Below are 12355 nucleotides of genomic sequence, written 5' to 3' on the forward strand. Positions count from 1 at the left end.
GGGGCTATAAACCTCTCCCTGATCTTCCTAGCCTTTGGTATCTCAACATCCTAGTTCTCTCTCTTTTTAGATTAATATTTATTTATTTGGCTGCACTGGGTCTTAGTTGCAGCACGAGGAATCTTTAGTTGCAACATGCGGGATCTAGTTCCCTGATCAGGGATCGAACCCAGGCCCCCTGCACTGGGGGCACGGAGTCTCAGCCACTGGAGTACCACGAAAGTCCCCATCCTCGTTCTCTTAACCCCAACCGTGCCTCAGGTAAAAATCGCTTCGTTAACATTTCTTCATTTGTACCATCCGAGTGGAATTCCAACCATCAAGACCTCAACTGAGAGAATGAAGAGGAAAAAGAGTTTCTTATTCCTTTCTTGGGTTCACAATTTCAGGCAGGACCAATCATGTATCTAACAGATATTCATTCATGTTCCTCCTGCATGCATGTGTTCTAAGTTGCTTCAGTCATGTCTGACTCCTTGTGACCCTCTGGACCCCCGCCCTCCAGGCTCCTCAATTCATGTTCCTCCTACATGCAAACAATCATGAATAAAACAGATTTAGTCCCTGCCTTCAAGGAATGTATGTTCCCAGTTGGGAAGGCAAACTTGGTAAATACACAAATGAATAAACAAAAGAGCTATATGTTCTGGGAAATATTAGGTAGGAAATAAACAGGGTACATTGATAGAGGATCATGGCAATTTTGGATAGGGTGGTCAGGGGAGGCCTTGCTGAGAAAGGTGACTCTTTTTTTAGGAAACTAATTTTTTTTTCAATTTTTCTGAAAACATTAGGAGCTATGAAAAATGAGCTGAATCTGGCCATATCAAAAGCAAAATACAAGTAAAAACAACATTCAGAAATCATGTTTAACCATAGAGAAAAATATTTTAAAATATCAAATTTAACACTTTCCTCCATAAAGCAAAACAAGTTTACTAAACCACAACACTGAAGTGGAGTTTAGCTAATTTTTTAAAATAAAAATTAAAAGAGAAAAAGCACTCCATTCCCACCCTGGAATCCCGTCATATATAAAGTAATACGCTCAAACGTTAGTGGACATAAACAACTGGTAACCCTGAAAATAAATCTTCAAATGAATGAACTCAGATTCCAACAGAACACAGTACTGCTTTATATTTGCAGAAGAGTTTTTGTCACACTTAGGCCTTACCAAATGTAAATACAAAAGGGGATTAAAAACAAACTACTAAATCAAAATCTTTTTATAGAGTAGCTGCTGCTGCTACTGCTGCTAAATCGCTTCAGTCGTGTCCAACTCTGTGTGACCCCATAGATGGCAGCCCACCAGGCTCCCCTATCTCTGGAATTCTCCAGGCAAGAATACTGGAGTGGGTTGCCATTTCCTTCTCCAATGCATGAAAGTGAAAAGTGAAAGTGAAGTTGCTCAGTCATGTCCGAGTCCTAGTGACCCCATAGACTGCAGCCTACCAGGCTCCTCCATCCATGGAATTTTCCAGGCAAGAGTACTGGAGTGGGTTGCCATTTCCTTCTCCTCCTTTCAAGATAACTTCAACTTATTAAGAGTTAACATTCTAAAGATATATAAGGAAGTGCCAGCCTCATCTGCATTAGCAAAGTCCTTTCTCTACTCACATAGCATGGTTGTGTCTGCTCATTCACCTCTGACTCTTTGCAACCCCATGGACTGTAGCCCACCAGGCTCCCCAGTCCATGGACTTCTCCAGGCAAGAATACTGGAGTGGGTAGCCGTTTCCTTCTCCACAGAAGGTGACATTTAACTGAGATCTAATAGTTGAGAAGGAAACAGCATTGTGTAAAGAGCTGGCAAAGGCAGGGGAAAATGTGTTTCAGGCAAAAGGAACTGAGGGGGTAAAGGCTGAGAGTTGAGAGCGTGGTGGGAAAACCAGGATGATGGCAGCTGTTTGACCTTGGAGGAAATTAAAGACATATTTACAAGGCATACGGGGCACTGAAGGAAGGAAAGTGTGACTAGGGATGGGGGGCAGGTGGAGAGTGGTACAGAATGAGGCTAGACAGCTGCTCAGGCAACTCAAGGCAGGGTCCTGAAGGCCAGGATAAAGAATGTGGATTTTATTACAACTATATGGGAGGCAGTAAGAGTTGTTTTCCAGTAGTCATGTATGGACGTGAGAGTTGGACTATAAGGAAAGCTGAGCACTGAAGAATTGATGCTTTTGAACTGTGGTGTTGGAGAAGACTCTTGAGAGTCCCTTGGACTGCAAGGAGATCCAACCAGTCCATCCTAAAGGAGATCAGTCCCAAATATTCATTGGAAGGACTGATGTTGAAGCTGAAACTCCAATACTTTGGCCACCTGATGCAAAGACCTGACTCATTTGAAAAGACCCTGATGCTGGCAAAGATTGAAGGCAGGAGGAGAAGGGGACGACAGAGGATGAGATGGTTGGATGGCATCACCAACTCGATGGACATGAGTTTGAGTAAACTCCGGGAGTTGGTGATGGACAGAAAGAGTAAAGCGATATGGTCTGATTTCTCTTTTCCAAAGCTTACTCTAGCTGCTCTAGGGAGAAGGGCTCCAGGGAAAAACAGGTAGAATCAAGCAGAAAAGTCAAAATGCTATTAAAATGACCTAGGCAGAAGATATAACTGCATTTTGTTCTAAGGAGATGGGAGTGGGGATACAGAGAAGCAGACCCATTTGAGTTTTTGTAGAGGCAGAGTTCATAGAATTTGATCCCTGGGTCCGGATGATCCCATGGAGGAGGGCATGGCAACCCACTCCAGTATTCTTGCCTGGAGAATCCCATGGACCGAGGAGCCTGGCGGGCTACAGTCCACAGGATCACAAAGAGCCGGACACAACTGAAGCGACTTAGCAGGCACATGGGCAGGTACGGAGGGAGGCAAGGGAGGATCCAGGATGACTCCCAGTTTCCTGGCTGGGGCCACCAGCTGGGTGTTGGAACTGTTTATGGAGAGAGAGAAGCAGGATGGAAAGACTGATAAGATGAAGATGGGTAGGATGGCAGGCAGATGGCTGTCAGAGCCTGGGGCCCAGAAGACAGATTTGAGTTGGAGGATCTTTTCTTTCCAGTCTCTTAGTGGTCAAGCAGGTTTCTCAAGCCAACCTGGCTTAGGCCTAAAGGAATCTCCACCAGCCCTGGATATAGTTACTAAAGCTGGGGTTTAGATGTGAAGCCCCAGTTAGTAAAAAAACATTCCTATACCTTGCCTTGTCATGAGTGCACATAGTTCCTTTGAAGATTTCAAAGAAAGAAAGACTTGAGAATTCTTAGGTCCTTGACCAAATTCCATCAGAATCTTGCCTCCAAAGTTCCAGTTTCAACATCATTTAATGGTAAATTTAAAGGACAGCCCCTGGAATCCAGTTTGGCTAATGTACAATAATGTCCTTGTGGGAAGGCACATACCCATAAGTAAGAGATAAGATTCCGAGGCTTATTCATTTCGGTTGTCATGGCAACAGCAAGGCGGGCTCTGGAGGCAGGAAGAAGGAACAGGGAGGAGAGAGGAGAAATCAGAAGCTGTGGTGGCTGTTAGTCCTTGGGAGATAATTGAAGGCAGATATTTCTAAGTTGCATGGAGGGTGCACCCTGTAAATCCAGGGCGGGTAGAAGTACACAAGTTGTAAGGAGACAGTTTGTTAATTTTAAGGACCAGAGATACATATGAAAGCTGTATAGACTCGGGGGCTAGAAGCACATCACGCACCTGTTTTACCCCTGTGACCACTGTACTGCCTGGGTTTCCATGCACTTTGAATGAGCAAACGAGGTCCCCAAAGCAAAATCTATATTCTCCTTGTTTTGTATAGGTTCTAAAGTTGCTAGGTGAACAGATTCTTTGGGGAAAGATTCTATTTTTACATCAAAACCATCTTCATATTATGGTTAGCAATTCTAAGGTGACGCATCTGGAAGGAAGGCTCACCTCCAGACCAAAAGACGAAGTCAGGAGGTCTCCCTCTCTGGGTTGATTTTGGCGATCATTCACTTACTATGGATGGGATGCCATCTAGCTACGTACTTCCCAATGAAGGTCCATAGTAGAACAGGCTTTGATTAGATTCTTGAAGTGATTAAATTTTATCTACAAACTGAGAATCCTCATTGTGTTGAAAGCAATGAGGAAAGGTGGTGGTGTGATAAAGAATACAGACAGATGGACAATCAACCCTAAAAGGGAAGGAAACCTGAGGAATGAACATTTGTTCAAGGCACAGTAGTCTATCTGGTACAGACATGCAGACACTCAGAAGGAAAAATCACCAATAGTGTGGACGCTTTGGCAACTATGTAAAATATCCCTCAAGACCTTTCATTTAACTTTGCTCTAATTTTTTTTTTTTTTGGCTGCATTATGTTCACTGCGGCATGCTGGCTTTCTCCAACTGTGGCGGAAGGGTTCCTTTTGTTGTGGAACACAAGCTCTAGAACACTCAGGCTCACTGGTTGGGGTCTACGGGTTTAGTTGATCCCACGATATGTAGGATCTTAATTCCTTGACCAGGGATCGAACCTGAGTCTCCTGCATTGGAAGGTGGATTCTTAACCACTGGACCACCAAGGAAGTCCCTACTTTTGCTCTAATTCTGTTCTCACCAAGCAGCTAATATTTTATTTACTAATTCTGTTTTCTTTAGATGCTGAAGAGAGTACCCTAGATGAGAAAAGGGCATATTTGATAACTGGAAAAGTATATCCTCCTCTCTAAATTGCAGTTAGAATAGCATTCAAACAAGGTCTCCAGCCTTCATGATCGGGGCCCTGCTGATTTCTCTGACCTTGACTCCTGTCATGCTCCGTCTTCGCTCTACATTCCAGTCATGTGGACGTCTTTCCACTCCTGAAACACTCCAACCTTTCTCCCACCTTCCAGTTTTACCTGCCAGCAGAGCTCTCCTCTGAGATCTCCCCATGGCTGGGCATTTCTTACCAATCAGGTCTCAGCTCACAAGTGCCCACTCCTAAAAGACCTTTCCTGATCTTGGTGCCTGTGGTTGCAACCTTTCTCCTTTGATGTCCATTTCCTCCCAGCACCAGTCACTAGCTACACTTAGCCTGTTTTATTTATTACTATGTATCTTATTTGTTGACTTGTTTATTATCTGATTCTTAAACTAGAATGAAAGTGCAACACAGCTCCAGCCTCAGCAATGAGCAGTCAACACTCAATAAATATCTGTGAAATGAGCTGAATGTGGGGAAAAAATGAAGTATGAGTTGCTCTAGACTTGAGCATGCATGCATGCCCAATCGTGTCCGACTCTTTGCAACCCCCATGGACTATAACCCGCCAGGCTCCTCTGTCCATGGGATTTTCCAGGCAAGAATACTGGAGTGGGTTGCCATTTCCTACCCTAGGGGATCTTTCTGACCCAGGGATTGAAACCGTGTCTCCTGCATTGGTAGGCAGATTCTTTACCACTGTGCCACCTGGTAAGTCCTAGACTAGAGAGATACAAATAGAGCGATCTGAGGTATATGGACTTCCCCTGGGCCCACACTGTTACTTTTATAAAGCACCAATAAGATATAGTCATATGTCTTATTTTTGTTTGTTTTTGTATATTTCTTTTCCCCCACTCCCCTCTAGACTGTGAATAACTTGGGACAAGGACCATCTGGTTCATTCTGACACTTCCAGTATCCAAATAAATGCTCACAGGACCCCTTATGGCCCTGCTGATGGAAACAGGCAATTCAGACAAAAATCAGAGACTTTCTGTTGGGTGATCTTGGCTTCACTGGCTGGACAAGTGCCTGCCAGAATAAGCAGTGTCTGCAAGATAAGAAAACAGGCATGTAAACAGGTAGCGGCAGCACCAAAAGCTAGCCTAGGGTGAGCGCTGCAGCCCTGTCTCCTCTGTAGTCTCCATCACACCCTCCAAGTAACCCCTCAAAAGATTCCAGGCAATTCCCCAACCAGATTGCTGTCCTGAGCTCTTCCTGCTTAGAAAACCTAGAGCCATCTGGGTACATGGAAGTCAGACAGAAGCAGCTCCCACTTGACACAAGTCCAAAAAGAGATTTATGAAAACAGGCCAGCTGAGAGTCAGGGTGCACAATGGAGGCACCCATGAGGACCAGCGTCCAACAAAGAATGACTGGAAAGGACTGTTTAATGTTTTAAACATTGCCAAGCTGAGTAACATGACACTGAACTTGTTTTTTCAGCTCAACTATATATAGTTTGCATCCTGGAATTCACTCATACTATATATAGTAGAGTTTTATTCATGCACTCCAACTGATTATGTGTCCTGGACTGAAATGTTCCAGCAGCCTCAAAAATGAAGAGAAAATGGAAATCTTCCCCAGACTTACGGGCATGTTCTTTGTGCCCATTGCCGACTTCGCTAATGCGTGGCGGCAGCAGAAAGCTAATTGAGATCTGTCATGGAATAACAGGGCAGAGCCTCCCCTGGAAAAAATGCCTCCTTTCAGTCTTTTCCTTGTGGAGTACTGATTGATTTATTTATAAACTGGCTACGGTCACTGTTCAGAATTAATACACATTAGAAGAAGGCTTAAAGGCCAAACAATGACCCAACTTTTATAAGAAAAGAATCACACAAAGAGAGTTCGTTGATTAACTCAAGAAAGACAGTTCCATGAAACTGCCCACTGTAAACTGTTGCAGTCTTTGGGATATAAACAATTTTTATTTTAACTTTTGCTCTTCCTTGATTAACACAGCAACTTTTCTGACCTGCTTTGAAAAGTAAAATGTTCTCTGCCTCACCTATTTCAGGCTGAGAAACTCCCTTTAATTCTAGAGTCTCAAATCTCCTTTTTTAAAAACTACTTTTGGTCATCTCGCCACAACTGAAGGCTTCCCTCCGTAGCTCAGTTGGTAAAGAATCCTCCTGCAATGCAGGAGTCCACCTGCAACGCAGGAGACCCGGGTTCCATTCTTGGGTCCAGAAGATTCCCCTGGAGAAGGAAATGGCAACCCACTCCAGTATTCTTGCCTGGAAAATCCCATGGACGGAGGAGCCTGGTGGGATACAGTCCATGGGGTCGCAAGAGTAGGACACGACTGAGAGACTACGCCACCAGCACCACAACTGGAGCCGTCTGGTGGGAGTGAGCACTGAGGGTCCCTAAGGGATGGGAGGGGGGTCTTCCTGATGTGGTGCTGTGGGCAACGTTTTGAGCCCAGCATTTGACATCCTTCGTGACGGACTTCCCTGGTGGTCCAGTGGTTGGGGACCTGCCCATCAGTGCAGGGGACACGGGTTCAATCTCGAGTCCGGAAAGATTCCACCTGCTGCGGGGCCACCGCTGTGAGAAGCCTGCGCACCACAACCAGAGAGCGGCCCCTGCTCGCCTCAACTAGAGAAAGCCCACGCACAGCAATGAAGACCCAGCACAGTCAAAAGTAAATAAAGAAAAATTTTAAAAATCCTTGCTGACAATATACCTTGGTTTAAGTTTGGGGAATTCTCTCTTTCTCTCTATGAACTTCCCATGAAGCTCACTTGTTCCTGCTTCCACGGAGGAGTATGTGACTGAGACGCAGCCAATGATGGCATGCTATCTCTTACCTTACCGTGATTGGTTGGGATATGGAGACATGATTCAAAACAGGCCAATCAAAACCCACAAGACTCAATTCTGGGACTTTCATTGGAGCTATTAGAGGAAAAGTGTAATTGGTTGTTGTGATGTTGATAGCCTGTAGTGGCCAGGGACCGTTTCATTGGCAACTACAGAACAGAACTAATTCTGTTGAGGAGCTGAGGACTGGATCCCAGTGTTCTCTAGTTTAATGCCTGAGTTAAAGTGTGCCTTAAGATCTATGCCTAGACTTTCTAGCTTATTGCAGTCAATAAATTTCTTTTTTGTTGAGATCAATTTGAGTTGGGTTTTCTGACACCTACATCAAATATAGGTGCCAAGAATTTAGTACTTGAGCAAAAGGCTGAGGATTCATGGGGCTGGTAGAAGCAGTTGGCATGAGGCTCTATCCCGATAGCTTAAAGATAACTTTATAGATCCCAATCTACTGATCCCAATCTACCTGTCTTCCAAATAATTTTTAATTTTGCATTTCATGTATTTAGTTTCAAAAGTCAAGCTAAATAGGGACTTCCCTGGTGGTCCAGTGGCTAAGACTCCGTGCTGCCAACACAGGGGAGGCAGTTTCGATCTTTGGTTGGGAAACTAGCTCCCACGTGCTGCAACTAAGAGTAAACATGCTGCAGCTAAAGATCCGGCATGCTGCAATTAAAAAAGATCCCAACATGCCGCAACCAACACCCGGAATTGCCAAATAAATAAAAATGTTTTTAAAAAGTCACACTAAATAAAAAGGTATATACAAAAATATTCTATGCCTTCCCTTTTCCCTCTTCAGCTCTTTTACTTCGTGGCTAAAATTTTTTTATTGTTTTTTGTTTATTCTTCAATTGTTTCCTTATGCAAATATCATCAAATATGGATGTATTTTTTATTTCCCCCTTTTTGTTACACAAAACATAGCATGTTGGCTCTTTTACATGCATTTCATTTCTTCAACATAGGTTCATTCAGAGTGCTTTTCTTTGATATTCTATAGTGCCTTTAACTATTCCTGGGTGCTTTCCACATAATATTTGAAATAGCTCAGAGCCCTGTTTAGCATATTCTACCACTTCTCTGCTCTGTTACCCTGGAGACATCTTAGTTTAACACTGGAGAATCCTCTCTCACCAGAATTATAGAATTCAAATCAAGGAGCCAAAACAAGGGTCTGACTCTAAAATTAAAAAAAAAAAAAATCTAGGAAGTCCAATCTGAATACTAAAAAACAGACTATTGCAGGTGGTAGAGGGAGGATAGCTATGAAAATTGAAATGCTAAAAAGTCTAAAGTTCTATACCAAAAAGAGGGATTAGCATTGACAAGGATATAGGCAAACATCCCAGAAAGAAGAGTGTATATTACCATCAAATGACTTATAGTTTTGAATAGAAGTCAAATTTAGCCCTCTTGGTTGGGCAAAAAATCTTGGATCAAAGTAATACACTGAGGACTTCCCTGGTGATCCCCAGTGGCTAAGAATCCACCTGCCAATGCAGGGGACACGGGTTCAATTCCTGGTCCGGGAAGCTCCCACATGCCAGGGAGCAGCTAAGCCCAAGCACCACAACTACTGAGCCCATGTGCTGCAACTATTGAAGCCCTTGTGCTCTAGGCCCCACGTTCCACAGCTAGAGAAGCTACCACAACAAGAAACCCACACACTGCAATGAATACCCAGAGCATCCATAAATAAATAAATGTAATACACTGACCCAAAGGGTCTTACATTCACAGATATCTTAATAACTCTTTCAGCAAACAGTGGCTTTAACAACTGACAATCTCAGAACTCAGCCCTGAAAATACAGGATAATTTACTTGGAATAATGTGAAAGAACATTTTCAGATTAAGTCTGTATGGTGGAAGATCTAAAATTAACCTTTTCCCGGCATTCTCTGGCAGTCTAGTGATTTGGACTGTACTCTCACTGCTGGGGGCCCAAGTTCCATACCTGGTTGGAGAACCAAGATCCCATAAGCCACGCAGTGCAGCTGAAAAATAAATAAACAAAATCAACTTTTTAATAAAAATTATACTTAGCCTTCAACATGAGAGGAAAATGTCTCAAAGAATATGAATTTTAATGAAACAATGGGTTAAAAATGAAAGACTATCTAAAGATACATTTATAGGGACTTCCCTGGTGGCCCAGTAAGACTCCAAGCTCCCGGTGCAGGGTGCCTGGGTTTAATCCCTGGTCAGAGAACTAGACCCACATGCTGCAACTAAGAGACTAGGCACAGCCTAATAAATAAATAAAAATTTTAAAGATATATTATAATTTCACTGCAGAGAGACTTGATAATTCACTTTATTCTATTAGGTATTGGGCCTTGGCTAAGATGAACACAGTGCTTGGCACACAACTGACTGCTAAATAGCGATGAGTGAAAAAAGAAATCAATTTCTTTGCACAGTGTTTATTATTGTTTTATCTTAATACCTAGAGGCAAACCAGCATCTGTAGATATTAACTTAGTTCATTTGGGTACTCATGTTTTTAGTAGAGGAAAATTGTTTTAAGAAAAGAGACCAGCCATTGAATCTTTATTTTTCGTATCATTTCTTCTTTTCTTATATTACATAATTGTGTGTTGACACACCCAGTGAGGGTGTTTTCTGTGGATTGGTTAGCTTTTAAGTGGGTTACATAAACACATTTCCATTTTTATTGTTTCATGCAGGCCTTAATTAGAAGTAAATGAGCTAGGCAGTCTGTTCTTTTATCCTTAAAAAAAATTAGCATTTATTGCTTACTTTCCCTTTGATCTTCTAAAATTTCAATTGGGGAGTTAAAAGAGTCATGAGAAAAAAAAACTTAAAAAAAAATTTTTAGGTAAATGTATTTGCCACTGTGCTTTACCAAACCACAAACTCCAAGGAATAAATTAAAATTCAAAGCAGACATTCTCAAAGAAAATAAAGAAAAAAAAGGACTTACAGCAATATACTATAGCTTCTGTAAAACATAGGCTTAATAATTAAGGGTTAAAGCTTCATCTTTTCTGTCCTCAAAATGAAATATTTGTTTGCTGGTCAGGCAACATTGTGAATGCATTTCCAGATGCTGAGATCTCAGGAAACAATTATTGAACATACTTTATGCTCAAATACATGCTATTATTAATTAAGGTAAATGTTTTATGCTATCGTCAAATGTCACTAATTTTGTTTTGGGTGCAAAACTAAAGCAAATATATTTGGGAGCTAATGCTATTATTCTAAGAAAAAACATTTTCTAAGAGCTAATTCAGCATTAAGCTTATTCCAGTCATGTATCCTTAGGCTCAAAATGTGGTTTAGCTCATAGATTTACACTTGAAAATAAACAAGCTTTCAATTAAAAATCAATAGGTTATGCCTAAGTATCAATTAAGTTTTGCCCTCGGGCACCTACCATTTTCTACATAATAGAAAACACTTTATTTTCAAAGTTTTACTTCTTCACTAACACACCATGTGTGAAAAATACATTCTTGGCACAATATTTAATACAATGGAGTTTGATTACTTACATATGTTTCTGACATTTACAATACCTGCATTGTCCTCAGGAGGTAGTACAGAGCATATGAGGCTGTAGCCTACAAGGAACAGAAAAGCAAGTTGGTTCACAATTTGAATAGACAGGAATGTGTAACCAAAGGACAATGGAAACACTCCTTCGTTGTGGCTTTTTTAGAATGTAGTAAACAACTGTCTCTCAAGGACAGATTACCAACCAAAAATTGCTACAAAACAAAATCTTGAGAAAACCTTTGCAGAAGAGAAACTAGTCTGTTAGATGAGTAAGTCAAAGAGAAAAATAAGAGCGACAATGAAATCCACAAGAAGATTTGGCCATCAAGTAATCTGAATTTTTATACATTTACCTAGTTCTTGGGGCCTTTGGTTCTATCACGATGCACACCTGAAGATCAATGGAATTGAAAATGAACAACTACAAAAACTACAACCTTCCTTTGGTTTTCTTCTCTCTTAACAGCTGACAACCCCATTACAGTTTCCACTTCTCTTTCTTTACTCATCGAGGACTTATGATTCACTTTTACTCTTTACAAATTTAATCGACAATGATGCTGTTATAAATATCAATATCAAATTACTCTTCATGAAATTGTCTGCTTTATAATGACTAAATGTCACCATTAAATTCAAAATCCACTTCGCTTACAAAAGTGCATTAACGAAATGAGTCATTTTTCTTTCAGGGGTTCTCAGAGCTGAGAACATCACAATTTTTAAAAATAGTATCAGAGCACAGATCTTTTACATCCCATATCATTTTACTGGGCATTAACTCTAATATATTTGTGCCTCTGTTGCATTAGTGTGTCAGGGCTATTGTTTGTATTAGACCTGAGGTTTTACAAAGTAATCAATGAAGGATTAAATTTAATTTAGGTCAGGCTTTAGCCACTGGCTATTATGAAACATTTTCTATCACATACAGTTTGAGAACCTCATGATTTTTCTGTTTACTTTGTTAAATTTGCAGCTCCTTCAATTATTTTAGGTGTTTTTTTTTTAATCCTTAAAACAAGAATAACTTGCTTACATTAAAAAATATATAATACAGGGTAGTGGAAGGAGGCTCAAGAGGGAGGAGATATATGTATACTTACAGCTGATTCATGTTGTTGTACAGCAGAAACTAACACAACATTGTAAAGCAACTATACCCCAATTTAAAAATATATAATGCATGCTTCCCTCACCTTCTGAGATGGCCCACCCTCTGTCTATATGTGTGTTCTCCCTGAATAAACCTTCTTTCAAAAAATATATATAT

The 12355-nt window shown here is 41.2% G+C and overlaps 1 protein-coding gene across 2 annotated transcripts in view; it reads right to left on the bottom strand.

Annotated features, from left to right (window-relative positions):
- LOC145543477 (uncharacterized) overlaps positions 1–11166 on the bottom strand; it is a 71175-nt gene extending 60009 nt beyond the window's left edge. The window contains exons 1-2 of one of the 2 annotated variants that reach the window (XM_081585092.1): positions 11103–11166; positions 9515–9554 (exon numbers count right to left, since the gene is read on the bottom strand). In XM_081585092.1, coding sequence (XP_081441218.1) covers positions 9515–9554; positions 11103–11108 — 46 coding nt within the window. In that variant the 5' untranslated portion in view covers positions 11109–11166. Of the gene's footprint in view, positions 1–9514; positions 9555–11078 lie in introns of both variants that reach the window. The other variant, XM_081585090.1, reaches the window with a different exon arrangement.
- Between the last annotated feature and the right edge of the window lie 1189 nt (positions 11167–12355).

This window comes from Giraffa tippelskirchi, chromosome 3, assembly GCF_054371585.1.
Source record: "Giraffa tippelskirchi isolate mGirTip1 chromosome 3, T2T-mGirTip1v1.2.pri, whole genome shotgun sequence".
NCBI lineage: Eukaryota > Metazoa > Chordata > Mammalia > Artiodactyla > Giraffidae > Giraffa > Giraffa tippelskirchi.